The following is a 26,467-nucleotide window of genomic DNA, read 5'->3' on the forward strand; positions in this document are numbered from 1 at the left end:
CCCAAGGGAGTAACTAATATCAGACCATAGAACATAGATGCCCTTATCTGTGGCCTTTCTGTCCAGGGTGCTTTCCACAGGGACCCTCTTGTTCTCAGCAGATGAGGGAACCTGGGGTGAGGAAGCTGCAGAGAGGCAGGCAGTGATCAGCATCTCCTCAATGTCCTTCCCATCCTCTCCCTAAGAGAACCATGATTCTGTTCAGGGCAGCAACGTACCCAGCAAAAGTTCTTACTTCTCCAGACTTTCTTATAGTCACGGGTCCTGTGTTGCACAGATTTGGCCAATGGGGTGTAGGCAGACTGTGGAGGGGTTCCAGGGAAGCCACGCTCCTCCAGCATGACAAGAGATGACTCAACTGTCTTCTGCCTTTACCTTTTCTCTCCCTCCGCCTTCCTCCTGCCTGAAAGGTGGGCAAGGCATCTGCAGGTGGCTCCACCATCTTTTCTCCATGAGGATGAGCACCACATGCTATGGATAGTGGAACAAGAAGCTGGAAGGCATCCAATTTTTTTATTACTTTTTAAAGCAGCGCCAGAGCCATCTGGGGCTTCTGGACACATCCAGGCAGGGGCCCCTGTTGAAGTCCTTCTCTAGGGCCAAAGTTACTTCTCCATCTTCTTCCTGCTCATCTTCTCCCTGACCTATTGCTTGTTTGTTACAAGAGGATAAGAAAACCCCACTTATGAAGAAATTATATTTACATTTCTGTTAGATGCAGTCACTTGCATCCTAACATATATGTGCCTAATCTTTTTGCTTTTGGCTAGTGAGCCCAGACTAAACCTGTATTTGGCATAAAGAACCAGAGAGTACAGGATTGGGGGGTTTCTGGAGAAAGCCAGGATAGGTACTTTTCCTAGGAGACAGGGAGCCTCTGTCCAAACTGAATTCCTTCTTACTATGTGATCTAGAGCAAGTTGTTTGCTTCCTATCACATTGTAGGCACTTAAATATCTATATCTATGGATATAGATATAGATATAGATATACACACACACATATATATTTACATTTACATATTTTTGTTAAAAATAGGTATATATGTGTATAACACATACATGTGTGTTAAATTACATATATATGTACAACTTATATATGTATACACATAAGTTATTTATTTAGTATTATGCATTTGCAATTGAAGAAGGGATGGAAGTAGAGGGAGACTCATGTCCACACCAGCCTGACCGTGTTATGCCCATGTGGCCGGGAACCAGGGAAGAGGGCAGATCAATGGTTAAGACACAGACTGGAGCCAGGCTTACCGGGTTCAAATCCCAGTTCCAACAACTAGTTATTTCATCTCTTTGTGTCTCAGTTTCCCCCATTTATAAATGCGAATAATCATGCTATCTCATGGAATCATTAGGAGGGTTCAGTGACTGATATTTGTAAAGCGCTCAGAATAGTAACTGACACAAGGTAAACCAACCTGTTTGCTAATTAAAGGCAGATCAGCCAATTGGCCTTGTCCAAGGTGCTGATGCTCCTAAAGCCTTGGTCTTCCTGGAACTCCAGGGCTTGTGTGGCCGGGATGTGGCCTCATACTCTCAGCTGTTTCAATGAAGCCACACACTCTTTGTGCTGTGTTGTCCTTCCAATTCCAAAACTCAATGGCAAGGGCTCCACAATGTAACTGTGGAGCCCAGATCCCCTAATCTTTTCTCTGACACTCCCTGGTTTGGCTCTGCAGTCCATTTGACAGGCCAGAGCTGCAATGCTCTCCTTATGTGAGTGGGTATGCCTCGAATGCCAGCCCTACCCTGTCCCTTCTCCCCATGATAGGGGATTGTTACCACCAAGTGACTGCAGATGTGGGTCAGGGGTCAAAGGCGACTACAGGGAGGCAGTTTGGTTGCCGTGGTGCAAGAAAAGAGGTTTAGCAGGGTCCTGGGAATGGCTCGAGGTGGGCGGCAGGCAGGTGCCCTGTTGCTGGGCTGACTGTGACCAGGCACTACTGCTGTGTTAGGCCTCTCTTCTTCTGACTCCTTGTCTTCCCCTCCTGGGCTGGGGTCTGGATTGCAGCCTAGAGCTGCAGGGGTGTGTGGAGTGCTCCCCACCTAACAACTATCCTCTGCTGCAGAGGTGGTGGCTTTGTGGCTCCTGGGCATTCCAGGCTGTAACCCTTGCTGGGCCTTCTCTGGGGACAGGGTGGTCCTCCTTGATGTACTGCAGCCCAACCCTTACCCTCATGCCCTGCCAGTCTGACCCGGCCCAGCTTTCCCCAGGCCTGAGGCTGGCAGAGCCGGTAGCTGATAAGCAGGACACCAGGACCCAGACAATTGTCAGCTCTTTGAGGAGTCTGCCTCTTGTCTCTTCCCTTTCCAGGTCATAGCCAAGACTAGGGCCAGCCTAGAGTAATATCTCCCATGCCAGTGGTCTATTGGGGGCTGACAGCTGATGGCTTACAGGGAAGCTGGGTCCTGCAGGAGGCAAGGTCTGTGGAGCCTGGGATTTCCAGAAGCTTGAACTTCCTGCCCAGGTGGTTGCATGCATTCAGGCCCAGGGAAACTTGGATTTGGCTACCCAGACCCAAATTCAAGGACATCATCCTAAGGAAGGCACCATCCTAAGAAGGGGATCCAAGAGGATGATGAAACAGACACTGATTTGGCTTCATGAAAACACAGTGGTAGCTGGGATGCCTTTGAAATGGGCAGAGGTGATGAGAGGAGGAAATATACATTCATCCTATAGCTGACATGAACCAAATATACAAAACAATGAACTGCATAGGTGGTACTATTCAGAATACATTATTAACATTTAATTCTCCCCATGACCCTAGCAGGGGTCACTACTGTCTTTCCCATTTATCGATGATAAACAGAGGCAAAGGGAAGTTATGTGGCTTGCCCAGGGATTCACACTGTGAAGTGATGGAACCAGGGCTTGAATCCAGATACTGCAGCCCCAGAGAGTTGCTCTAAGTGTACATCACCTTGTTTCACCTTCCTGAAAACTCACCTGTGGGAATCTTATTCTCACTCTTCAGAAACAAGAAAGCCTTCGGAAGTTTTACATAACTTGTACAAGATTTCACAGCAGTCAGTGGTAAAGCTGAAACTCAAACCCAGGTCTAGTCCAACTCCAGACCCTTCACTCTTTCCACCTAACCAGAGGTCTGCAAACCAGAGACCTCAGGCCAAATCCAACCCACCACCTGATACTTATAAATAAGGTTACTTTCATGCTACAACAGCAGCTGAGAAGTAGCGACAGAGACCTTTACAGAAATAGTTTACCAAACCCTGCACTAAACTTATAGGATGAACAAAAGGCAGCAACTCCCAGCTTTATCTGTCACTGTCTGCCTGACAAAGTAGCCATTTACATCTTCATATGAATTAGCCCATCAACTTCATGCCAGCTCCCTGAGCGTATCTCATAGAGTCAGAAACAGAAAGGACTTTAGAGAATCACCCGATCCAACATTCTCATTTCACAGCTGGGAGAGCCAAGGCTTAGCAATGACTTTTCCAACATGACTCAATCATCACGTCAGAGGAGTTGGTCTCAAGTGGACACTGGGGGGCCAAACTTTTCCAGAGCATTGATCCCTAACAGCATTGATCCCTCCAGTCCTGTTTGAGACTGTGTGATGAAGCAGTGTTCCCAGTCCCCTGCAACAAGCTCCCGTTAGGTGACCAAGTCCTTATAGCCCTGCAGTCTCTTCCCACAGTTCTGTGGTACCCATCAGGACTTGTCTGGTCCCCACTCTACCTTATTTCCATAGGGCAGTGAATATAATGTGAAGAGCATTGACCCAGGCATGAGGGGACCTGACTTTGCCCTTCGGTAGCTGCGTGACCTTAGGCGGGTCACTTCTTAGCTCCAGCCTCAGTTGTCTCATCTGTCCAGTGGACACGGTGTTCCTGTTGCTGCCTATCTTGCAGGCTCATTGTCAGGGGATAAAATGAGGTATTTGCTGTGGGATGATTGATATGAAAAGTCAAGCCAGGCCCAGTGGCCCACACCTGTAATCCCAGCTACTCAGGAAGCTAAGGCAGGAGGTTTGCTTGAGGTCAGGAGTTTGAGACCAGCCTGGGCAATCTAGCGAATCACTGTTTCTACCAAAAATAAAATTTGCCAACTGTGGTGGCATGCACTTGTAATCCCATCTACTCAGGAGGCTGAGGTGGGAGGATCACTCTGAGCCCAGGAGGAGCTGTCATCTCACCACTGCACTCCAGCCTGGGTGACAGAGTGAGACCCTGTCTCAGAAACAAACAGACAAAAAAACAAAGTCAACATAATGCAGGGTGACTGAGATTCAGAAATAAGATCTATTGTCTTCCTTATTTAGTTTGGGCTGAAGGGCAGAGACCGATTCCATGTATCATCAGAAGAGAGAGGCCCCCAAAAGTAATATATACTTGTGGGTTTTAAATATTTGAAAATTTGATGAATGTATGGATCCTCTTTCCCCAAAATTGAGCACAAATTCATTCAAACGAAAGCTTGAATTTAATCTCAGAAGATTCTGAAAAATTTTGAAACCCATTCATGAACACTTAGTTCTGACCACTCCCGATCCACTGTACAGAGGAACAAATTGAGCCCCAGATAGAGACTACGTGTATCAGTGCCTTTGGGGAGGAGATAAAAATGAAGTTATCCAATCTCCAGAAGTCGGATGGGGTGCAATTAAATTAGGGAAAATTCAGAAGCCCACCAAGTGCCTAAGGTGAGGCTTATCTGTGCTCCTCCGACTTCTCCTACTGTGTTGCCAGCCTAGGGGACAGGGTGGAAGCCTGGACCACCAGATTCTCCATCACCCCCACAAAACAGCTGCCCTTTCCCTCTCTGGACCAGCCTCCCTCCCCTCCTCCCACAGGACCACTGCTTACCAGATCTCGTCAGGCACAAGGGAATGCCAGAAGTGCAGCTGCCTTCTGTTTGATTCACTATAATAAAGCCCAACTCCAATTCTGGGTTGAAACAAAATGATCAGAATGATAATAGCCTCTCTGGGATATCTGCCCAACTCTAATTTGTGAGGCCAAACCACTCCTACCCCAGGGTCCATGACATGAATGTATTTGCATCTCCCAGTGCTGCTGTACAAGGCTGGCTTATGACTGTCAAAAAAAAAGAAAAAAGAAAAAAAACAACCCTAGGAACTCCAAATGGAAGGAATCTTAGAAGTTGTTCAACCTCCCTCCCCCCAATTCCACCTGACATTGCATCCCCAGGAGACACTGCCTGCTATCTGCTTGCATATCTCCAGAGCTGGAGTTAACACTTCCAGCAACAGCCCATTCTCTGTTCTGGTCGAATCTTGCAAGCTGTCTTCCTGGACTTCCTACCATTGGCACCATTTCAGCACTTGGGCCCACCACACACTCTCTGACAGCCTTTAGATATTTGAAGACATTGACTGAACAGTTATTTGACAACACCTCTTTTATATTGGTATCACTATCTGCTTGCTGGCTGGCATTAAAAATAATTACCTATAAGTTCACATCTTCTCCAAACAATGACAATACTCAGTTTACATCTTCCCCAAACAAAGACTTAGATCTTCTAAGGGTCTAAATATGAATGTATCCCTCTCCCCAGAAAAATTCACACACGCACCAAATTGTGTATTTAATTCAATCCAACAGGAGGTTCTGAGCTCCTTGAAGCTCAGCCTTAGAAATGAAAACTAAACTAAACTAAACCTGGTATCACTTGGTGCCCTCTTTTTATTTAAAAATATATGTTAATCTCAAAGCTAAGATTACAGATTTAACTCCTTCCAATCTCCTTTTCCATAGGTTATAAAAAGAGTTATTTGATTAAAAGGTGGGTCACTATGACCAGATGCTCTTCTTTACCAGTTGGAAGCTGATCATAGACACACCCACCTCCCTTACATAATTTGTAGCATTCCACCTTCATGGAAGAAAGCATTCAGAACTCTACTACCAGATACACAGCCCAGGAAACATTCTTTATTATTCTGTACACTTACATTCCACGAGGAGAACAACTTTTAAAATAAATCCAAATCATACACAGAAATCTGCATGACATTGGAACAGTCCATGACACAGAGAGGACACAACTGAAACAGTCTTTATTTACACGGAAGTAGAGAGACAGAGGGATGAGGGCAGGCACCCCAAAAGTGACGTCACATTCACCAATGTTTCAGTGGCTTCTGAGACCACAGCAGAGCTGTGGATCCTGGGACTCACAGGGTATGACAACGTGTTACCCTCCAAAGCCTCAAAACAAACGGGTTGGATTAAAAACAAATACCAAGTGTTTCTGGCATCAGTTGAAAAATATCTGAGAAAGAGGAACTATTGAATGTTCAGAAAAATCAAAGTTCTGGAGGCTAGAAATCTGACATTTCTCTGATAGAGAGATCACTGGTCATCAGTTCATTTTGGAAAATTCTTACAGTTAAGTAATGTGTTTCCTTCATTGTAAATTTAACAGGAGAGCATCATTATGGATATATGCAGGGTTTTCTTTAATGGAATGGGAACTTTGATGATCTGATATAACCCCTGATTTTAAAGACAAAGAATCTTGAAGCCCCAAAAGATGAAGCCACTATCCCCAGGCCACCCAGCTAGTCAGCTGCAGACCCAAGTCTGTAAAACTATATGCTGTGCTCTTTCCACCACACTACACACCTTCTCTGTTTTTCTCTCTTCTGTGGCTTTCGAAGGAAATAAACAAATAAAGTGAGTTCAATGGGCTTCTTTACTAAGAAATGATTTCTTTGGTAAGAATGCTTCAGTCTCACATTAGCGAGGCTGGAAAACAGATCATATAGCAGGAGCTGGCTCCCATCTGAGTGGTAACTCCCTTTGAGAATTAAGGCAGCTTCGGGGATTTCTGTTCAGCAGGATATCTGGCAAGAGTTGGTAGCTCTCCTTCTCCCTTGTCTCGTTTTCATCTAGAATGAAGGCTAAAAGGTGGGTGCTAAATAACTAGACATTGAGTAGATGTAAATGTGATGTTCTCAAACTGATATTTTACATTTCATGAAAAATAATAATTCTTTAAAAACCTGACAAAATATCAAAAGTGTCAAGTGTCATATACAGTACACAGCACCCTTGTCCCGGGTGACCTCTGCTATTAAGAACAAGCTACAAAAAGGAAGTCAAAGATGACTTAACATAAAGACTATACTCTCTCTCCATTACATGTGGGTGGAAAGGTAAACCCAAATGGTCTCCAAGCACCTCCCCGAGAACTCCCAAGGGCTTTCTGGTACCCCCCACCCTCCCAGGGGACCCAGGCTTGGAGCCAGGTTCCCACTCCAGATTCAGGAGCCAACTTCCGCTGCAAGGCAGCACCATTGCGTTGGTTTGGTGTTGGTTCAGCTAGCACCACATCTCCGATTCACCCCAGGACAAATGTCTGGAGGCAGAAGGGGCCACATGTAGATGGCAAAGAGGAAATGGCAGGCTCTCTCGGAAGCATGCCCCTGCTCTAATGCACAAGGCTTTGCTGACTGTTTGCTCTCATTTCAACCAAGTAGACTCAGCTTTTCACATCCAACTGTTCCAAAGAGTGATTATTTCCATCAAAAGAGAGCAGCTAAATAATTTCCTCTCTGGAAACCAGCTAGAGGAAAATAAATTGCATTCTCTAGCCCCTTCCCATCCTCCAACACATTGTTCTTTTGCTAAGAAATTTTCCTTTGTTGTTTGAATGAGTCTTTTAAAAATGACAGCCCTGGGTGGGGTGAACCATATTGTGCAGGGAATTTCAAAATAATCTGGGCTGAGAGACAGGGGATGTGAATTGAAGGTCCAACTCAATCTCTTAGTTGCTAAAAAACCTTGAGCAAGAGTGACTAAAATGCTAGGCCTTGGTTTTCTCACCTGGGAAATGGGGAGATAGAAGCTATAGCCCTGCAGTCCTCACCGGGCAGATGGCAGGTAATGTGCATAAAAGTGCTTTATTACAAAAAAAAAAAAAAAAAAGAAAGAAAAGAAAAGAAAAATGGTAACACCTAGGAAGAAGTTACCTTTTATGGGAGGATTCAAAGTTACTAATGGGGCCCAGACCCCGACCTGATTTTTCTCCTTCATTCTTAAGCCTCACTGTTCACAGGGCTCCAAGACACCTGCCACCTGGGCTGTCTCAGGCATTCAGCTGATGTTTTTATACGGAAAGATTCAAAGTCTTCCGATTTTCCCTCTTTTCTCTATAGAATGACCTGAGGACCCCGACTCAGCAAGGAAACCTCAGGACCCTGGGAGACAAAACCATCTCCCTGCCCCACCCTGGTCCCCTCATAATCCTCTTCGTGCAGGAACCACCAGGCTCAATGACACCCCAATTTGTGGCAAAGCACCTTCTTGAAGTTCGAGTGCAGCGGCTTCTTTATTTTTTCCCAAGATCCTGCAACAGGAGCTCCCACAGTCAGAATAAGAATCCCTCCAACAAGGGTGTAAGAGACTCTAACCATAAACAGAAACCCCTCGCAAAGATGCCAACAATTTAGCAAACTAGGAATCATTTCTCTCACGGAACTAAAACTAACCACCACCAGAGGGCACCAAGTGCAAGTTTGTATCAGAAGTCGATCCAAGTAGAAACCTAGACATTCTCTGAAACCACCAAACTGTCCCATCCACTCTCGAAATTCTCCCCTCCACTTGAGAGAGTATTTCTGGGCTGCTCGTCTCACTCTGCCTCCAAGGTGCCACATCTAGTACATGAGAGTTTTTGCAGCCAACTCTGCATTTCTCAAGACCCCCGGTCCACTCCAGGTGAGATTCCCGGAGGGAGGCTGTGCAGGTGTCCAAGAACAATAAATTAACACAACAGCCTGTCAGGCTCCCTTTGGGCACCCACCTGGCCTTGTGAGGACAGCACGGTGAAGACACATATGCGGCCTCACTTGGTCCCTGCCCCCGTTTCCCCAGGCAGGTCTCAGGAAGTGCAGATGGGTTTCTGGGCTCCGTGTCTTTCAGAGCAAGAGCAGCATGAAGCCTCAGTAGATGTGGCTTGCCACGTGGCCTCCGCAGCTTGTCTGATGTAGGTACCTCCTAGAACCTGCTCACTATGGTTCATTTACCCTCTTCCTTCTGGCCCCCATAGCTCTGGGCCATCTGACCACCAAAAGCTGGAGGAATGTTCCAGAACACACACATCAAGCTCAGATTGGCCAGAGTGAAAATTAACTATGAATGTTTCTACTCAAAATCCCTTAAAGCATCTATCCACTGACTTCATTTTAGGGACAAATAAATCTAACTCCCAGGCTGAGGCTCAGACATGAGAGGGCTGTCTAGGGTGGGCAAGAGGAGGGTCTATGTACCTTCCCCAACCACCCCACTAAACTCAGCCGGATTTTGTTTGATTTTTGCTTTTGTTTTTGTTTTTGTTTTGGGGGGGGGTATCTGATCAAAAGCCCATCCTCTCTCTGATTTGGTGGACTAAGAACTTCTGTGTCCAAAGTCTAGGCAAATGTGGTGGGGGTTTCCAACCTCATGAACCTAGCTTCGGCAGGATCCTAAAGTGGGAGAGACTTCCCCCAAAACAACGGGGACGGAACAGAAGTCATTTTCCTCTTTGCTCCTCTCCTCTGAGCTAACAGCCCCCAGGCCAGATGCACAGAAGGTGAACCAAAACTACAGTCACGAAATCATTTGTAATTGGGAAAAGAAGAGAGGATCAGAAAGGACAACTTCCAGGGGAGGAATCCCAAGATGGTGTCCGGGGTGGGAACGAAGCGGAAGCTTGTGACCTGGACATTGGCATGGGGGTTCCTCCTCCTCCTCCAGGCAGGCTCAGATGGCCAGCCAATGTTGCAACTGCAGAGAAAGATGGCGAGGACTTGATGACATGGTGGGGAGCGAAAGGAGCAAGGGCCAGCTGGCGGGGGCAGCAGGAGGTAGAGAGGAGGCAGAAAAACACCCCCTTCCTTCACGGACCTCAGGGAACATGTAAGTTGATTCCCTAATTGTCACAGAGGCCCAGAAAGGGCAGCAGAACCTCCCCAAAGTCACACGGCAAGCCTGAGGCCATGGGCTCGCGGGGAGCCTCCCTGTCCCCCATCCCGATGTTTCCAAGGGGAAAAGGCAGCTCACACTGGGTTTCTGGGTTTTCTGGCTGTGAGGTCCAGCCTTGGGCAGTGCACAGCAGGGAACAGCCAGGGCCTGCCCTTGTGATCTCCACCCCAGGGGTCTAGGCTGCACCCACCTGGAATTGTCTGACGTCCCTCTGAGCCACCAGGTGGTGCTCGTTCTCTGGCGTGATGCCATAGGCCAGTCTCTGAAAGGAAGAGAAGGGGAGGAGGGAGGCCTCAGCTTGGCCCAGGGACACCCTTCTGGCAGCCTGGCTGCACCCCCAGATGAGGGCCACCTGCTTTTGATCCTGCAGCCCCACATGGATAGCATTCGGGGTCTGTACAAGACACCTCCAGCCTTGTTTGTGGAGCTGGTCCATTGAGTCATTCATCCAGCCACTGTTTCTTGAGCTGCCTACTGTGGTCAGACATGGGTCTAGGCCTGTGGATCCAGACTTGAAGGAGACCCACGCAGTCTCTACTTCGAGGGAGCTTACCGCCCATGTAAGGGACTGGCAATGAACAAACACACACATCGTCTTAGACCCAGAATGGAGAAAGTGCAGCAGGGAGAGTGTGGAAGGAAGCCTCTGGCCCTGCAGGGAATCAAGGAAGCCCTTCTGCAGTGGAGGCACTTGTGGGGTCTCAAGCCATGTGTTCTGAACCAACCCTTGATCACTGATAGCGGGAAGCCTCTCCACTCCCAAAGTGTGGAGAATAGAAGGCTCAGGTCCCAGTTGCCATGTCTAGAATGAGGTCACTGAACACTGATCCTCCCAGTGACCCGGAACAAGAGGTCCCCAGACTTAGGGATCTCACAGACAGGAAACATATCACAAAGAATGAGGGTGGGGACTGTCTGTCTGGCACTCCCTTCCTTGAGTTTCCGCGTGGCTCCCAAGGATGCCTTCCATCCTCATTTTGTTTTCCTGCCCTTCATTAGAATGTGAACTCCATAAGGGCAGGAATTTTTGTCTAGTGCCTCGAATACTGCCCAGCAAATATCTGCGTCCCAATAAATACCTTCCAAGTGAGTGGATAAAGGAATGAAGGAATGAAATCATCTTTGTTTTGTAAGGTAAGGATATGAGGAAAAGATGATCACTATTAGTTTATGAAAGAAAGGGTATTTTAATCAAATAGGAATGACAATTTCAGAACAAAGGGCAGTTTCCTAAATATTTATATAAATGTGTGTGTGTGTATATATATATGCATATACATACACATGTACATATATACATATGTATAAATATTGACATATATGCAGAATGCATAGAAAGAAAATATAGTTCAGAAATCTCTGGTTTAGGCTGACCAGATTATTAGGTTCTGGAAAGAGGCAGGTGAAAACCAGAAGGAGCAGATCACAGTGGCTTTGATGGGGAGAGCTGGGACATCTTGGGAAATGACAAAGCTTAGACAGAGGCATGAGAGTGAGCTGGGTTCAGGCAGTCTGTCTAATCAATCCTTAGTGAACTCCAGGGCTGAGCTCGCCCCCAAGTAACATGTACTGAACACCTCCTGCATGCCAGACACTGTGCTAACTACTTCCTTTTTGTTTTGGGGTGTGTAATATTATCCTCAAGATACAGATGTGGAAACTGAGACTCATGGGGGAAAATAACCTGGCCAATGAGGTGGGTCCGTTTGACACTAGTGTCTGTGTCCTTCTGTCTCCCTTCCCCCACCCCAACAGGAATGAGAGTCCTCCCGTCTTCCCCCTCAGCCCCCTCCCACCCTGCTCCCCTGGGGAGGACCAGAGCTTACCTCCCAAAGAGAGCCCTGCGTGCTGAGGAACTTATAGATGACGTAGATGGGCACCAGGACCATGGAGGACAGGGCGATGCCCCACCCCACCCAGTTGGCCCAGGGCGGGAAGATGTAGTCGTCGTAGGTGAGTGGCTTGAAGTTGATGATGCTGACAACAACCACGAACTAGAGATGGGCAGGGGAGGGAGAGAAAGCAAGACAGGACAGAAGAGAGACAAGAAAGGAAAGAGAGAAGGAGGTGGAAGAAAGGTGGGAGAGAAATGAAGAGCAGTGAGCATCACAGCAAAGGGAGGAAATAAGGAAGGAGGGAAAAAGAGAAAGAGATGGAGAAATAAGAAAGGATTCAAGGAGCAAGTAATAATCAGAAGGAGGCAGATACGACAGGGAGCAAGAAAAGAGGAAGAACAGAAGGTGACTTTGGAGAAGGCATAACAGCCCCCGGGGACCTGGCCCCAGCTGGAGAACCCCCTAGTAAGGTGGATGTCTACCACGTTATCCACAGGACCAAGCATCCCAAGTGACCCCTCTGCATGACCAGGGCCTCTGGATCCCAGAGCCTCCTCCCCTAAGAAGCAAATGTCATCACCCAGCTCCATCCTGGACACAGCCCCCTCCCCACATGCAGGGCTTCCCTGCAGACACTACACACCAGGAGGAAGGCAGGACTGACGAACTTCCAGCACAGTCTCCAGTATAGACCCGGCCTGAATCCCATCATCTGCTGGATGTCGTTGCTGAACCTGTCCACTCCTGTGCACACACAGGGCAGGCCTGTTACCATGGCCCCCACGACAGCCAGGGCCAGGTCCTCCCATGAGGTTCTGGCCCCAGGTGGAGAGCAGGGCAGTGAGGCGAGATGCTGACATCCTGGAACTCGGGAGACTCAGGGATGGGCACTTTGTAATGCAGAATGAGGGAGAGGACAAACTCTAGGACAGTATCCCCTTTCATGTGCCACCCCAATTCACCTGTCAGAGGGAAACCTGGGCTCAAAGAGGTGAGGGGATTTGCCCCAAATTCCAGAGCCAGTTGGCCTGACTCCAAAGCCCAGCTCTTTCCTCTTGGTTGCTCTTGCTCTGAAAATAACAACAACTATGCATACAGCACATTCCCTGACTTCAGTCTGATAGGAGAGCCCAGACTCTTCCATTGAATCTCTTTCTGAGTGGCAGCAGAGTAAGAACAGGACTAACATGTTGGTGTGACACTTGGGGGGAAAAACAAACAATTAACACATTTAAGGGTTTGTAAAATATTATCTCAGTTCCGTTCCAGAATAAGTTTGCCAGAAAAAATACAAGATACCCAGTTAAGTTTGAATTTCACATAAATAATGAAAAAAATTAGTGTAAGTATGTCCGATGCAATATTTGAGCTATACGTATACTAAATAATTATTTGTTATTTATCTGAAATTCAGGTTTAACTAGGCAACCTGTGTTGTGTTTGCTAAATCTGGCAACCCCTGGTAGGATGAATTATATGACTTGGGGGTCAGCATTTTCCTAAGGGTTCCTCTTTTAGGAGTTGATGCTCAGGGACCTTTGCAGCCTCCTATTAAGGGCAGGTTCATCCAAAGATGAGCCGAGGATTGAGATTTGTTCCCAATAAGTGACTTGCTGGACTCTGGAATTTTAGGTGGCTGTCCTGGAAATGGAAGGCCTCTCTGCACCTCCAGGTGCAGGATTCTAGGAGGACTGGGAGCTGAGGCTTTTCCACACACTCACATACCATAAAACCAGGAAACTCCGATGGCTTCCATGAGGACAGCAAAAAGGATGGAGGTGCCCGCAGCAAAGGTGTCCAGGAGGGTCAGCACATAAATTCCACCCTGGTGCAGGGAGAGAAGAAGCCAAGAGGCCCTCTTTGGTCAAATGTGGGAACTGATTGTTGTGACTGTCAACTCTTACCTGCCCCCTGTCCCACTTGCTCGGAGCCCTATTTGAAAACCCAGGGCATAGGGTTGTGGTGCTGTTGTATTGACATTACAGTCACCTCAGTTTCAGCCAATAAAGAGTTAGATGGGTTCCAAAGGGACTTTTGCTGCCCCTCAAGTCAATAAGCAATTAACAGGGCTGAATGGAATCCTCAGCATCAGAGATGGAAGAAGACTACTGGGCCTAACCCTAGTGGGTCAGGCCGCTGAATTAAGGATGCTGGATCCTGCATTGTTCTCCCTGAGCTCAGCCCCAGTTCTAAGGCTAGGAATGTTTGACTTTATTGAAATGCAGCCTCAGAGGCCCCCAGGTGACCCAGAGCCCAGCCCCTACTCACCTTGGTTATGCAGAACAGGGCGAGAAGGAAGGTGCTGAAGGTGACGCCAAACGTGAACAGTTTCCGGTGTCGCTTCAGGACCTGGAAGTCGTCTGCCAGGCCCGTGATGATAGCCTCCATGCCTCCCATCTGGAGGGAACCAGGAGGGGTGGGGTGCAGGAATTAGGGTCTCCCTGGACCTCAGTCTCAGGCCCCAGGGTTCCTAGGGCCTCCTGCAGCCCAAGACTCATGTAGGCTACCTTGCCTGTCTCGAGAAATCAGCACGTCCTGTCTTCCCCATCCTCTCGTCCCATTTCTGTCCTGTTCTCAGGCAAACTCAGAACTCAGAAACTATGTGGGAGAGGGTGAGGGTTAAGTCAATGCCTGTCTCCCCTACTCAACAGCTACCTGTCTGCTGCCACCCACTCAGCCTGAGTGGGTACAGATAAGCTGATAGTGGAGTGAAAGCAGTAAAACACCAAAACCCATGTCATACGTTTACATGTCAATAAGTGTCTCTGGAAACAACTCCTGCAGAAACGCTTCTAGTGATGGGAACTTCAGGCAGCAGTTTTTGATAAGGATTTTTGGCTGCCTTTCTAATGATCAAGCAAAGTGGTCACTTCAAACTCCAGACTCTTAGAGTCTGAAAGGGTCTCATATCCCACTGCTATGGGCAGATTGCTTCCTTATGAGGACAATGTGAGGGCAGACAAGCAGCATGCAAGCTACCACTCTCCTCTCCTCTCCCCTCCTCTTGGCAGACACTGTTAATCAAAACCAGTATTCTTCATTATAAGCCCAGAAACAGCCTCAAAATCCTTCTCAACACCCTGCTCCTGGCACATCTGCTGATTGAAAGCAAAAGGCAGTGGGAGGGAAACCAAGTGCCAGCCCTTCCATAAGATTTTTTGCAAACGTCCAGGCATGAGGTACTAAGGGTAGACATAGATTTAAAAAGACATCAGTAAATCCAATCTTACATTTGGATAAAATAAAAAGGGTGTAAGAAACTACTGGGTTCAAAATGTTTTTGTTTGTTTGTTTGGGTTTTGAGGTGTTTTTTAGAAACCAGGTCTCACTCTACGCAGATTGAAGTGCAGTGGTATGATCATAGTTCACTGCAGCCTCCAACTTCTGGGCTCATGTGATCCTCCCACCTCAGCCTCCAGAGTAGCTAGGACTACAAGCATACAACACCATGCTCAGCTAATTTTTTTAATTTTTTATAGAGATGGGGGGTCTTTCTGTGTTGTCCAGTCTGGTCTTGACATCCTGGCCTCAAGCAATCCTCCCACCTCGGCCTTCCACAGCCCTGGGATCATAGGCTGGAGGCCACCATGCCTGGCCTGTTGATTATTGATAATAAAATATAATGAGAAAGTGCTTGTTTAGAGAACAAGATTCTATCTGTGTTGCCTCTGAATCATTTCCCCGCCTGCAAGAGGACAGTGTGGGGCTGGCTTATCTGAAGTCTCTTCTTATTTGGATTTCCAAGATGTCAGAGGGGTTCCTATGGTTCTTGGCTTTGGCCTAAGTCTTATCTTTTTGAGTGAGGGCTCACTTTTTTTGTCTGCATTTAAATAGGGCCTTCTGGAAACAAGTGTTAACCTGGTGTTTGAATAGTGGGAACTTCAGGCCCAGCACTGTGTGTTGGGGAAGGGGATCAGGCCCAGTGGGATGGGGGATAAGTATCCTGAGCAGGGTCACTCACTGAGCTGTCAAGGCCCAGGGCCAGGAGCATGACGAAAAACACAACAGCCCAGAATGTAGATCCAGACAGGGTAGAAATGGCCTCTGGATACAGGATGAACACTAAGCCAGCTCCTGTAAGAAACATCAAGGACCTCATCAATGGCTGAAACCATTGGTCTGAGCTGCACATGATAGGGGAGTACCTGGGGGCCCAATTGTTCGGTCATGTGTGGGCGGACAGAACACAGGTCTAGAGATAACAGATGAAGTCAGCATGAACTTACAGCTCACCTGTGCATTGGAGAAGTTGACCCCCAACAGTCAGTCTGGAGAGCAGTTCCCTGCCTGGACAGCTACAGGCTACATGCTGCAAACCCCACCTCCTATACTCTGTAAGGGATCCACTCTTACTCACAAAAGCTTAGGGTCCTCGGAGTGCATTAGAGGTAGCCCTTCCCCAGGTCTCAGCTTCTTTGTGGCCATAAGGATATGGGAAGCTGCAGGGAAGGACACAAGCTCCAGAGCTGGATTGATTGGGGTGTGAATACTATTGCACAATTGCTCACTAGCTGGGTGACGCCGGGCAATGTATTTAGCTTGCGTCTCAGTCTTCCCATTTGTAAAGTGAGTCTATTGACACTCGCCTGGCAGCCTTGTGAGAACTAAGTGGAGGTATGTCAAGTAGCTTAGCCAAGGGCTGGTACAGAGAGGACATTCCAAAATCCGTTCCTTCCACCCTGACTCAGAGGAAGGTTCTGCTACATGCATGGGGCCTGTGACTGCCTGAAATTCCCACTAATAACCTCAAGGGAAAGTCAATCACATGGGTGGTTTGGACACCTCCATGGACAGCCTAGTGGTCCTACAGCCACAGAAGAGCCATGCAGCCAAGAATAAGGTGAGCTTCTCAGCTCCCTCCTCAGTGGGCTGGGGCCCAGGTGGGCTGCCCACCCACCTTCTGTGGCCACATCCTCAATGTTGACCTTGTGTTCATGGGCCATGTAACCAAGGATGGAGAAGATGGCGAACCCAGAGACAAAGCTGGTGATGCAGTTGATGCTGCTGGTCAGCAGGGCATCCCTGGGGGAAGAAGCACAGTGAGGTCAAGTCCCTTGACATCCTCAACTCTGTGCTTTGACTGCTGGACTGGCTATAGACCTGCAGCCTGGCCCCCGCCTCAAAGGCCATCCCCCCTTCAGCTGCTCCTGCTGCCACATGGATACGGGGCCTCACCATCACTGGTGCAGGAAGTAGGCTAACTGCTTACAGATGCAACAGCCTGATACCAGAGTCTATTCCTGCCAGGGAATTGAGTCACCAGCCTCCTTCAACAAACCTTCCATGGCTGCTCCCCAGTGCCTCCCAACTCCTCATCCTGTCATTCAAGAGCTGTGCTAAGAAGACCCAACCTTCCTTATATATTTACCTTCCATGACTCCCAAGGTGTACTCTGAACAAACCATAAATTGGTCCATAGATAGACCACTTTCTTGCATTTGCCTGTGTTGTCCCCCTTCTCCCCCAGTGCAGGACAGCATGTCCACTCCACGTCTGCCTAGCATAATCCTAACTATCCTCCAAGGCTCATCTCAAATTCACCTCCATGCACTGGCTTGTCTTCTATTAGGGGGCTGATCACCCCATTTCCTTACCTCCCTATAGCCTGTACCGCTGGTATGAATTCATTGGACTCTGTCATGTACCAAAGACACTGTGATTCTGCCTTAAGCCTTGGATGGAGTGTAATGGAAGTGGACCCAAATTTGTGCCTGTGCCTGAAGTCCCCACAGCACTGAGCCAGCAGGAGGTAGCATTGAGTGCTTCCTGAACTGAGCTAGACCATGGTCTTCTGGGTCTCAGTCTCCCCTGTAGTCTCACCTCTGACCCTGCCAGGCCCTCAGCAGCTGGGATATTCCACCCCTGCCTGGGCATCTGATGGACAGAGTCCATACTGAAATCTTCACAGTTCTCCTCTGTCATGACTACCCATCTCTCAGTGCTGGTAACCTCAATTTTCCCAGTTCCACACCTCACATTTGTTTGAGAGGCATCCTGAAATGAAATGTGGTCATCAGGACCCTCAGAGGCCATGTCGCAGTTTATAGAATGCTCAAAATGTTCACAAGAAGAAAATTTGGCTTGCTCAGGGAGAGTTGGCTTTCAGACCAGAGCCCTCTCTGCCATCCCCACAAGAGTCAATCCCCAGGATTTAGAGCTTCTCGGAATTCTGAGAAGAATCTTACCTGTAACAGTTGTTGTCAAATTTGTTGTAACTGGCAAATGCAATCAACACTCCAAATCCAGCCCCCAAGGAAAAAAATATCTGAGTTGCGGCATCAATCCATACCTGAAACCAGCAGACAAAAGCCATCAGCCTCTGCTTCCTACACCACTGCAACACCTCACTGCTCTGGAAGGGCTGAGAAACCCTGGGGATGCTCTGAGACCAGAGGAAACATGATCTGAACCAGAGAAGGGCAGCCCTGGCAACTCCCTCCCCTGCATCCTGTACAAAACAACTGCAGAGAGAGGCTGGGCCTCTCTAGCATCCCCCAGCCTTGGGTAGTCGTGAGTGAGCTCACCCTGTAGGAACTCATTCACTCAATTTCATGCCCTGATTTTCAAAGAAAGTTAACAAAATGAAAAGCTCTAGGCTAGAGTGTGAATGGGGCAAGAACAGAGGGTTATGGCCATCTTAGGAGTTACGGAGATGGCACTTTCAGAAAGCGAGGACCATTCCTAGTAGGCTTCTACAAGCCATAGACAATGGTGACTCCTTGGGGGCCAATGGGGCTTACTTATTCCATCTGTTGGGTGATAAAAGCACATGGCTGGAGGCCTGAAGATCTGAATTCCTTTCCAACTTCTCTGCCTCATGTTCTAGCCCTGGTCAAGTTCACTTCTCTCTGTCTGTTTCCTCATCTGTATAATGGGGATAATTATACCTCACCCACTCAGACTAAGAGTTGCAATTCAGATTTTTTTTTTTTAAGCAGGGTCTCACTCTGTCACCCAGGCTGGAGTGCAGTGGCATGATCTTGGCTCACTGCAACCTCCACCCCCTGGGTTCAAGCATCCTGAGTAGCTGGGATTACAAGTGCATGCCACCATGCCCTGCTAATTTTTGTATTTTTAGTAGAGACGGGGTTTCCCCATGTTGGCCAGGCTGGTCTTGAACTCCTGACCTCAAGTGATCCACCCGCCTCAGCCTCCCAAAGTGCTGGGATTACAGGCGTGAGCCACCGCGCCCAGCCTTGCAACTCAGATTTCAGAGATGTCTGTCATCCCCCGACCGGTGTTAGTCCAGGCTTCCCCAGCTGTGCAAACAGAGGGCAGCATGATCTGATGGGGGAAGACAGATCTGCTCCTTGAGACTGCACTGAGGGCTTAGCTTCTACACATCTGAAAGGTTTGGCATAAACAGTCACAGAACAAATAGAAGTCTGACTTATTTTGCAATTTACAAGGCTGATTCATGTCTTATGCTCTGTTATCTTTCTGGCTGCTACTATGAAAATAGGTTTTCTCTTGGTTACCGGTCTATAACATTGCAGTGTGTTGGAGCATTACAACTATGGAGATGTACATTGGGATGCATCCCTCTTCATCCTGTGCTGCTGGGGCCTGCCAGGATTATTATGGGTTCAAATAAAGAAACCCTGGAGAATTGTAAGATAGCATGTTGAGGTGTTCTCACTGAGGGACCCTGCAAGAGGAGGCTGGAAGTAATCTCAGCAGTTATCTGAAGATGCTCAAGGTACTGAGTACCTCTGTGATTGTCTCTGCTCCCACCCTCACTCCTGTGCACTGGACTCCACTACCAAATTCACCCACTTTCACCAGAGTTTGGGCCTCTGGACAGGGGGAGTGGTTGGATGAGGGTGTTGGGGAAGAGAGTTGGCAGGGCCTCCCTGGTGGCTAAGACTATCCTTGTGCTGACATCACAGGATGGTGGCAAAGACCAAGTCTGGGGATCCGAGAGTAGAAAGAGGGCAGGGGATGGCTGGGGTGGGCTAGGGAGCTGTGGGCACAGGACAAGAGCAAGGTCCCAGGACATCATGTCCGCTTCACAGGGAATTTCTCTCCTCAAAAAGAGTAGTCTGTGAAGACCACCAGATGGAACCACAGAATCCCAGGCCTCCAGACATGGGTGGGCTTATGGAGACTGTCAGGTGCAAATCCGCATTGGTCAGATGGGGAAGCTGCACCTCAGACAGGGAAGGATCCTGTCCAAGGCTACACTGCACATTTGTGGCAGAGCTGGGACCAGATTCTCCATCATCACCTTCTCCTGAAAACCCTCCCACAAGCCTGGCCCAAGGCTTGGTGGTCACTGAGCACTGACCGTGGCCTCTTTCAAGCGGTAGAAGTCGATGTGCAGGTAGGCATTGATGCCGTTGGAGGCTCCGGGCAGCGTGACGCCATGGACCAGGAGCACGAACAGCACGAAGTAAGGCAGCGTGGCTGTGATCCACACCACCTGGGCAATGGATAAGTTCAGGTGAGAGCCTCGCTCTGGCCCCAGTCCTGTGGCGGGCTGGTGGGGCACAGAGCCCTTTCCCAGGGAGCCAGTCATGCTCTTTCCCACTTCCTTTACCCAAAGCACATGCTACAAGTTCCAGCTCTAGGCAAGGCCCTGAGCCAGAATCCAGGGCTAGACCAGCAAACGGACACAGGTCACACCCTAGAGAAGCTCAGAACCCAGGGTGAGAGTCAGCCGCAGTGGGGATAGCACTATGATGGAAGCCAAGGGCAAAGACTAGGTCCTCATAGCACCAGATGCCTCCTCATCTACAAAGCCACCTCTCCTGACTCCTTCAAGGAAAGACTCCTGACTCCATAAAATGAAGAACTTTCCCTTATATAGAGCTCTCTAAAGGAAAAGAGCCTAGAGAGGTGGTGAGGTACCTGTCATTGAAGTTGTGCGAGTGTTGCTAGGAATACAGGCATTGGCAAAGGATTGCTTAGGTCAAGGTGTGGTTCATGGACCAGGCAGAACTAAGTACACCCACCTTCGTGCTCTCCCCTTTCCCCATCAGTCCTGTGTCCATCACACCATTGCTACTGGTTGCTGCATGCACCTATCTGACTGGCAGGATATTTAGAAATTTCTCTCTCTCTCTCTCTCTGTATCTATCTATCTGTCTATCTATCTATCTGTCTATCTCTCTCTCTCTCTCTCTCTCTCTCTGTCTCTCTCTCTCTCTCCTCTCTTTCTCTCTCTCCCCATCCTCCCTCCCTCTTCTTGCTCTCCCCTCCCTCGTCTCCTTCTCCTCCACTCTCTGCCTTTTGTTTATCTCTTCCTCTTTTTCTTTACCCTGCTTTAAGCATATTTTCTTTCCTAAGCATATTGCCCAGGGAGGGATGTGGCTGGGCAGAAAGCAGAACCTCTGACCATTCTTTACCTTAGTGGGAACAGATGTGGGACACAGACAACGTACCTTATTCAGAAACACACAAAGGAAGAGATTACTCCAGACTAAAAAGAAACGCCCCATCCCCTTGTCCAGGTTGGAGGAACAGAAAAGAAAGGTAGAGACAGGGATGGGAGTGTTATATGTGTTTCCTTGCTATTCCTTCTCACCCTTGGCTACACATTCAAATACCATGGGGGAAGTTATAGGTAAAAATGTTAAAGCTTAGATCCTACTCTTGGAGTTTCTGACTTAGTTGGTCGGGGTGGGCCCAAAATGAGTATTTTTTTTAAAGCTCCGCAGATGATAAAATTGTGCAGCCAAGGTGAGAAATCACCACTTCAGGCAGAGGCATCTATGGGTAGCCTTGCTGAAAGAAGGCTGTGCCCCAGGTGAAAAATCAGGCTAAGGTCAAGGTAGTCAGACTCAAGGAGGACGCAGCTGAAACATGAGAAGGCCTATAACTTAAATGCCCAATGGTTCCACCCCCCAAATCCCTGGAACTACATAGCCCCAGGAACCTTCATGTATCCCTAAGGAGAAAGTGGAAACCTCAAAACATGAAAGTTCTTTGCCAGGCTAAAAAGATATGGGCTCTAAACAAAAAATGGAGATATAGAAAATAAAGCCATATGTTTTTCATACTTATGTTTAAGGATGGGGATTTATCCTCTTTCTTTACTTGTCTTTCCCACTAGATCATGAGCCCCTTAGAAATAAAATCCTATATTTTTCAAACCTGAATCCCCAGAACCTGGTGCATGTGAGTCCAAATAAATGTTTATTGTATGAATGATTGGACTGGCAGTGGTGTAGATGAATGATTGGATTGTTAGGTAAATGGATGGATGAATGGATGGCTGGATTATGATTGGGTAGCTGGTTAAAAGGATGGAAAGGTGATTAGGTGGGTGGAGGGTTGAGTAGATGGATGGACGGATGGACGAATGAGTGGGTAAGTGATAAATCAGAAAGTTAGTGGACGACTAAGTCAAAGAATAAATGCATGAACAAGTGAGTGAATGAGTAACTGGGTCAGCATGGGAGCGAAAAAATGCATAGTGGTAGTCACATCTTCGGGGCTCAGAAGGAATCAGGAAAGCCTCCTCTGTTTCATGTTATCCACTTGTTTCTCCATCACTCCCTTGTTCTAAGAAGGTCTTTGTGGAAATGGGATTTCCACTTGTTTTCTTTCATGGAGGCAAGAACAGGAAGGACAATTTGCATAACAAATAAGGAGGGAAACATGCCCTGGAAAGTGAAGCTGTTGCATCTGGGTGACCTCACGTTAATCAATCTTGTATTCAGTCTCCTGATCTGGGACAAATAGGTGTAAGCCCTTGGCAAAAGGCACAAGGAGCTCTCACATCTCTTTGAGACTGGTCCTAACTGCTCTGGTCTCCTAAAACTCATGTCAATAGCTGCAGCCCTGCTACAATGCCCAGCCCAGCAAACCAGGTGAGACTACATTCTTCCCATCAGAAAACAGTATCTTGACCTCTGACTCCAGGGAATCTCCCATGGGGCCTGGAGGTGGTCCTGCATTGGCCATGTTTGTTTGTCATGGATTCAGTTTCCCTAAGGAATACATCAGGCCATGACTGAGCTGAGACCCTGACTATAGTTCAAGCATCAAGAAAGCAGGGAACTTGTTTTGTCTGTGCCCATGTGTTCAAAGCTAAACCATCTGAGTCTTGTTGAAGATTCTCAGAATTGGCAGTGGATGTTACTTCAGCTGCCTAAGATCTTGTGTTGAAAGAAGGATTCCTGGATCTTTGGCCAACAGTTCACTCATGCTCAAATGTGCCCTGAATGCACAATGGGTAAACAGAAGAAAGGCTTGGGCTCTGTCATCTCCACCCCAGGCTTCTCAGCTCTCAGAATTTCAACTTGCAACACAGCTCTGGCCACGAGAGCCTAGACTTGGTCCAATTTTGAGCACAACATCAAGAAAGCAATGAGCAGCCCACCAAACACCGCATGTTCTCTCTCATAGGTGGGAATTGAACAATGAGAACTCATGGACACAGGAAGGGGAACATCACACTCCAGGGACTGTTGTGGGGTGGGGGGAGGGGGGAGGGACAGCATTAGGAGATACACCTAATGCTAAATGACGAGTTAATGGGTGCAGGAAATCAACATGGCACATGGATACATATGTAACAAACCTGCACATTGTGCACATGTACCCTAAAACCCTAAAGTATAATAAAAAAAAAAAAGAAAAGAAAAAAGCAAACAAACAAACAAAAATCTTACCATATGACCAAATGAAAAAAAAAAAAAAAGAAAGCAATGAGCAGCCCATTGGTCTTGGCAAATGTCCTTAGTCCCTAAAGGAGGTCACTGCTTTCTATAACTTTAAATCCATACCTACTGGTATTTCTATGGATAATTTGTGTGGTTCCAGGGTACCAAATCCAAGCCAATGGCTCACAATCAAAATGAGGACCTTGGCTCCATAAAAGAAAGAACTTTCAAATTGATAGAACTCTCTCAAGGGAAAGAGCTGCCCAGGAAGGTGGTGAGGTGCTTGTCACTGAAGTTGTGCAAGCCTTGCTATGAATCCAGGCATCGTGAAAAGGGCTGCCTCGATCAAGGTGAGGTCCATAGACCAGCAGCATCAGCATCACCTAGGTACTTGTCAGAAATGCAAATTCTCACCTCATCCCCACTGAATCAGACTCTCTCAAAGAGGGACCCAGGAATCTGAGTTTTAGCAAGCCATTTCGGTGATTCTTACACCCATGAGAGTTTGAAAAACACTGCCCATGACCTGCTCTAGGGTTGACTTGAAAACAGAGATGATAAATGTCCTCACTTTACCACTATAAATCTGCATTAATTTACCCTTGACTGATTTAGAATTTGTGATTTTAAAAAGGGAGATTTATGGGGTGTGGGGTATGCACTGATGTTACTGAAGAAAACACCAAGCTACAAATATTTTAGTCTATGCCGCACTCATGTGTGAATGATGCTGTTCATTATAATTGAGTCCAATCAAGTCACTAAAGCAAGCCAGGACCAGCACAACCTTCACTTGCCAAGACCGGAGGTATGAACATTTGCAATTCATTTGAGGCCAGCTCTGAGGCTATGGAAGCCTGCTAATAAAGGCTCAATGTCCTGTTCCAGGTACAGTCTAGAAAGAAATAAGCAACACTCTTGGTTTCTCATAAGCCAGTTTATAAAAACAATTAAAGACAGGGCACAGTAATGTCCTAAGTGAAGCTCCCCATTCTAAAAATCTCCTGTGGCATGCCTGTTTAGTGGTCAGAACACTGAGGGACTTATGCAAAATGTGGGCTGTGGTTTCGGATGACACATGCAGAGGGGACTCATATTCCTCTCTCATTGTGTTTCTACATGGGGGCTTTCCTAGTGTAACACTCTGGTTTGCCCCTCATTACCTTCTCTGAAGGTGCATTTTAGAAAGAACTGAGCATGCTCAGCCCCACTCCTCCCAGTCTCTTTCACATCAGCCTGCCTGCAGACAACATATACTCCACTCTAGTCAGAAGTTAAACTAGGTGGGGCAGGCTCTACCCTCTTTGGTGATGGCATGGGGGAACTCAATCTTGGGTGCAATATTAGAAGTTTGTGGTGGTCCTATGCCAAGGCCAGAAGTAGTATAAAGCTCATACATCTGCAGTTCACAGAGGTGAGCCCTGTCTCCCCTAAGGGTCTCTGTCTGTGCCTGCAGAGGCCAGGAGAACTCTGCTCCTGGTACCCAGGAAAGGCACAGAGAGTGCTAGACAAGGCTGGCCTGGGGCTTCCACATCTCTACAGCTTTGCTCATGTAGCTCCTTCTGCTAAGAATCCCTTCCCTCCACCCCACCTCTACCTGTGCCTGACCTTGTAGACTCAGCTTGAATGCTACCTTCTTTACGGTCTTTGGAGACACTTTCGGTTGAAAGAGCTTCCTTTCTCCACTAATGCAGCATCTCACACTTTTTGACCACGATTAATGCTAAGAAATACCTTCAATATCAAGACAAACTACATGTAAATTTAGAGATTGCTGTAACTGAAACAAAAATTCCAAGAGACAGCTCTTACTTTACTATGTGCAATGATCTCTTATTATCTAGACTTTTTCATTTTTAAAAAGTGTATGTGATGACCCATTAAGCTGATTTAATTACAGTTTTGAAACCCACAGTTTGTATTTCTATTGAAATGTAATTCGACTACTGGATGTGAAATTATCTTCAAGGTAAAGTTAAACTTAAAAAATAGCAAGATATATAATAGTGCACATAGTTTGTGACCACTGGTTTTTATTAAATGGGGACACACACATATGTCTCTGGATAGAGACCCAAGAAGCTAGTGACCACTGGTTGATCCATAACCTGCCTGTAATACACATAGACTAAAGCAATTGAAGAAGGAAACTGTCTTATTCTTGCATCACTAGTACTAGCATCAAGCCTGGTACATATTAGGTCTCCTATGTTGGTATTTTGAACTAAATTCAAAAGAATACTTAATGAAGTTCCCCAAACTTATATACCCACCCATCCTTCAATCACCCAATAAATATTTACTGAAGACCTACTAGGTGCCAGGCATCAGAATGGGTGTGGTCCTATCATGGTTTTACTCAACCCTAGACTTTCTCCAAGCCCTGGTCTGCATTTTATTTGAGTGCTTTCTTAGGGTAGATACTGTGTCCCCAACATGCTGATAGAAAGTTCTCTCTCCACTTATTGACGGATTTCATCTCTACTGGCTGCTGCTCCCCTGCTACTTTCTTTGCTCTCAATGGCATGAGCAAGAACTCTAAGAGTATCAGAGATAACTCTGGTGCACCCCCCCTTTCCAAAATCAGTTGCCTAATGAGGATTCTCCCAAATTGACACCCACCTGATTAAGGTAGACTGTTGCACTGTGGCCCCCAATGAACTCACACCTGTGTGTAATCCCCTCCCTTATGGACATTGAGTTTTACCTCAACACTTGTTTTGGCCATTGGGACAACAGCAAGAATGATGCAAGCAGTGACTGGAAGAGCTACTTGTACATCACTGGGGCTTGTCTGCTTGGGACATGTTCTTGGAACTCAGCTGCCATGCTGTGAGAAGCCCAAGCACCATAGAAAGGCTATATGGAAACATCCCAAGATGCTCTGATTGGCAGCTCCAACTTAGCTCCAAGCTAGTGCCAAATGCTAGCAATGTGTATGCACCATCTAGAATATTCCAGCCCAGTGAAGCCATGTAGTCCAGGGAATATCACATGGAGCAGAAGAACCACCCAGCTGATCCCAGTCAACCCATTGAATTGT

General features: G+C 47.4%; 1 protein-coding gene across 2 annotated transcripts in view; it reads right to left on the minus strand.

Annotated features, from left to right (window-relative positions):
* Positions 1 to 5,923: 5,923 nt before the first annotated feature.
* SLC6A2 (solute carrier family 6 member 2) overlaps positions 5,924 to 26,467 on the minus strand; it is a 50,020-nt gene continuing 29,476 nt past the window's right edge. The window contains exons 5-14 of one of the 2 annotated variants that reach the window (XM_012504653.2): positions 20,103 to 20,237; positions 18,001 to 18,104; positions 16,713 to 16,837; positions 15,777 to 15,889; positions 14,084 to 14,212; positions 13,541 to 13,640; positions 12,459 to 12,559; positions 11,807 to 11,974; positions 10,171 to 10,242; positions 5,924 to 6,904 (exon numbers count right to left, since the gene is read on the minus strand). In XM_012504653.2, coding sequence (XP_012360107.1) covers positions 6,848 to 6,904; positions 10,171 to 10,242; positions 11,807 to 11,974; positions 12,459 to 12,559; positions 13,541 to 13,640; positions 14,084 to 14,212; positions 15,777 to 15,889; positions 16,713 to 16,837; positions 18,001 to 18,104; positions 20,103 to 20,237 — 1,104 coding nt within the window. In that variant the 3' untranslated portion in view covers positions 5,924 to 6,847. Of the gene's footprint in view, positions 6,905 to 8,314; positions 9,783 to 10,170; positions 10,243 to 11,806; positions 11,975 to 12,458; positions 12,560 to 13,540; positions 13,641 to 14,083; positions 14,213 to 15,776; positions 15,890 to 16,712; positions 16,838 to 18,000; positions 18,105 to 20,102; positions 20,238 to 26,467 lie in introns of those variants that run through there. The other variant, XM_003263060.2, reaches the window with a different exon arrangement.

Source organism: Nomascus leucogenys, chromosome 2 (genome assembly GCF_006542625.1).
Source record: "Nomascus leucogenys isolate Asia chromosome 2, Asia_NLE_v1, whole genome shotgun sequence".
Classification (NCBI taxonomy): domain Eukaryota; kingdom Metazoa; phylum Chordata; class Mammalia; order Primates; family Hylobatidae; genus Nomascus; species Nomascus leucogenys.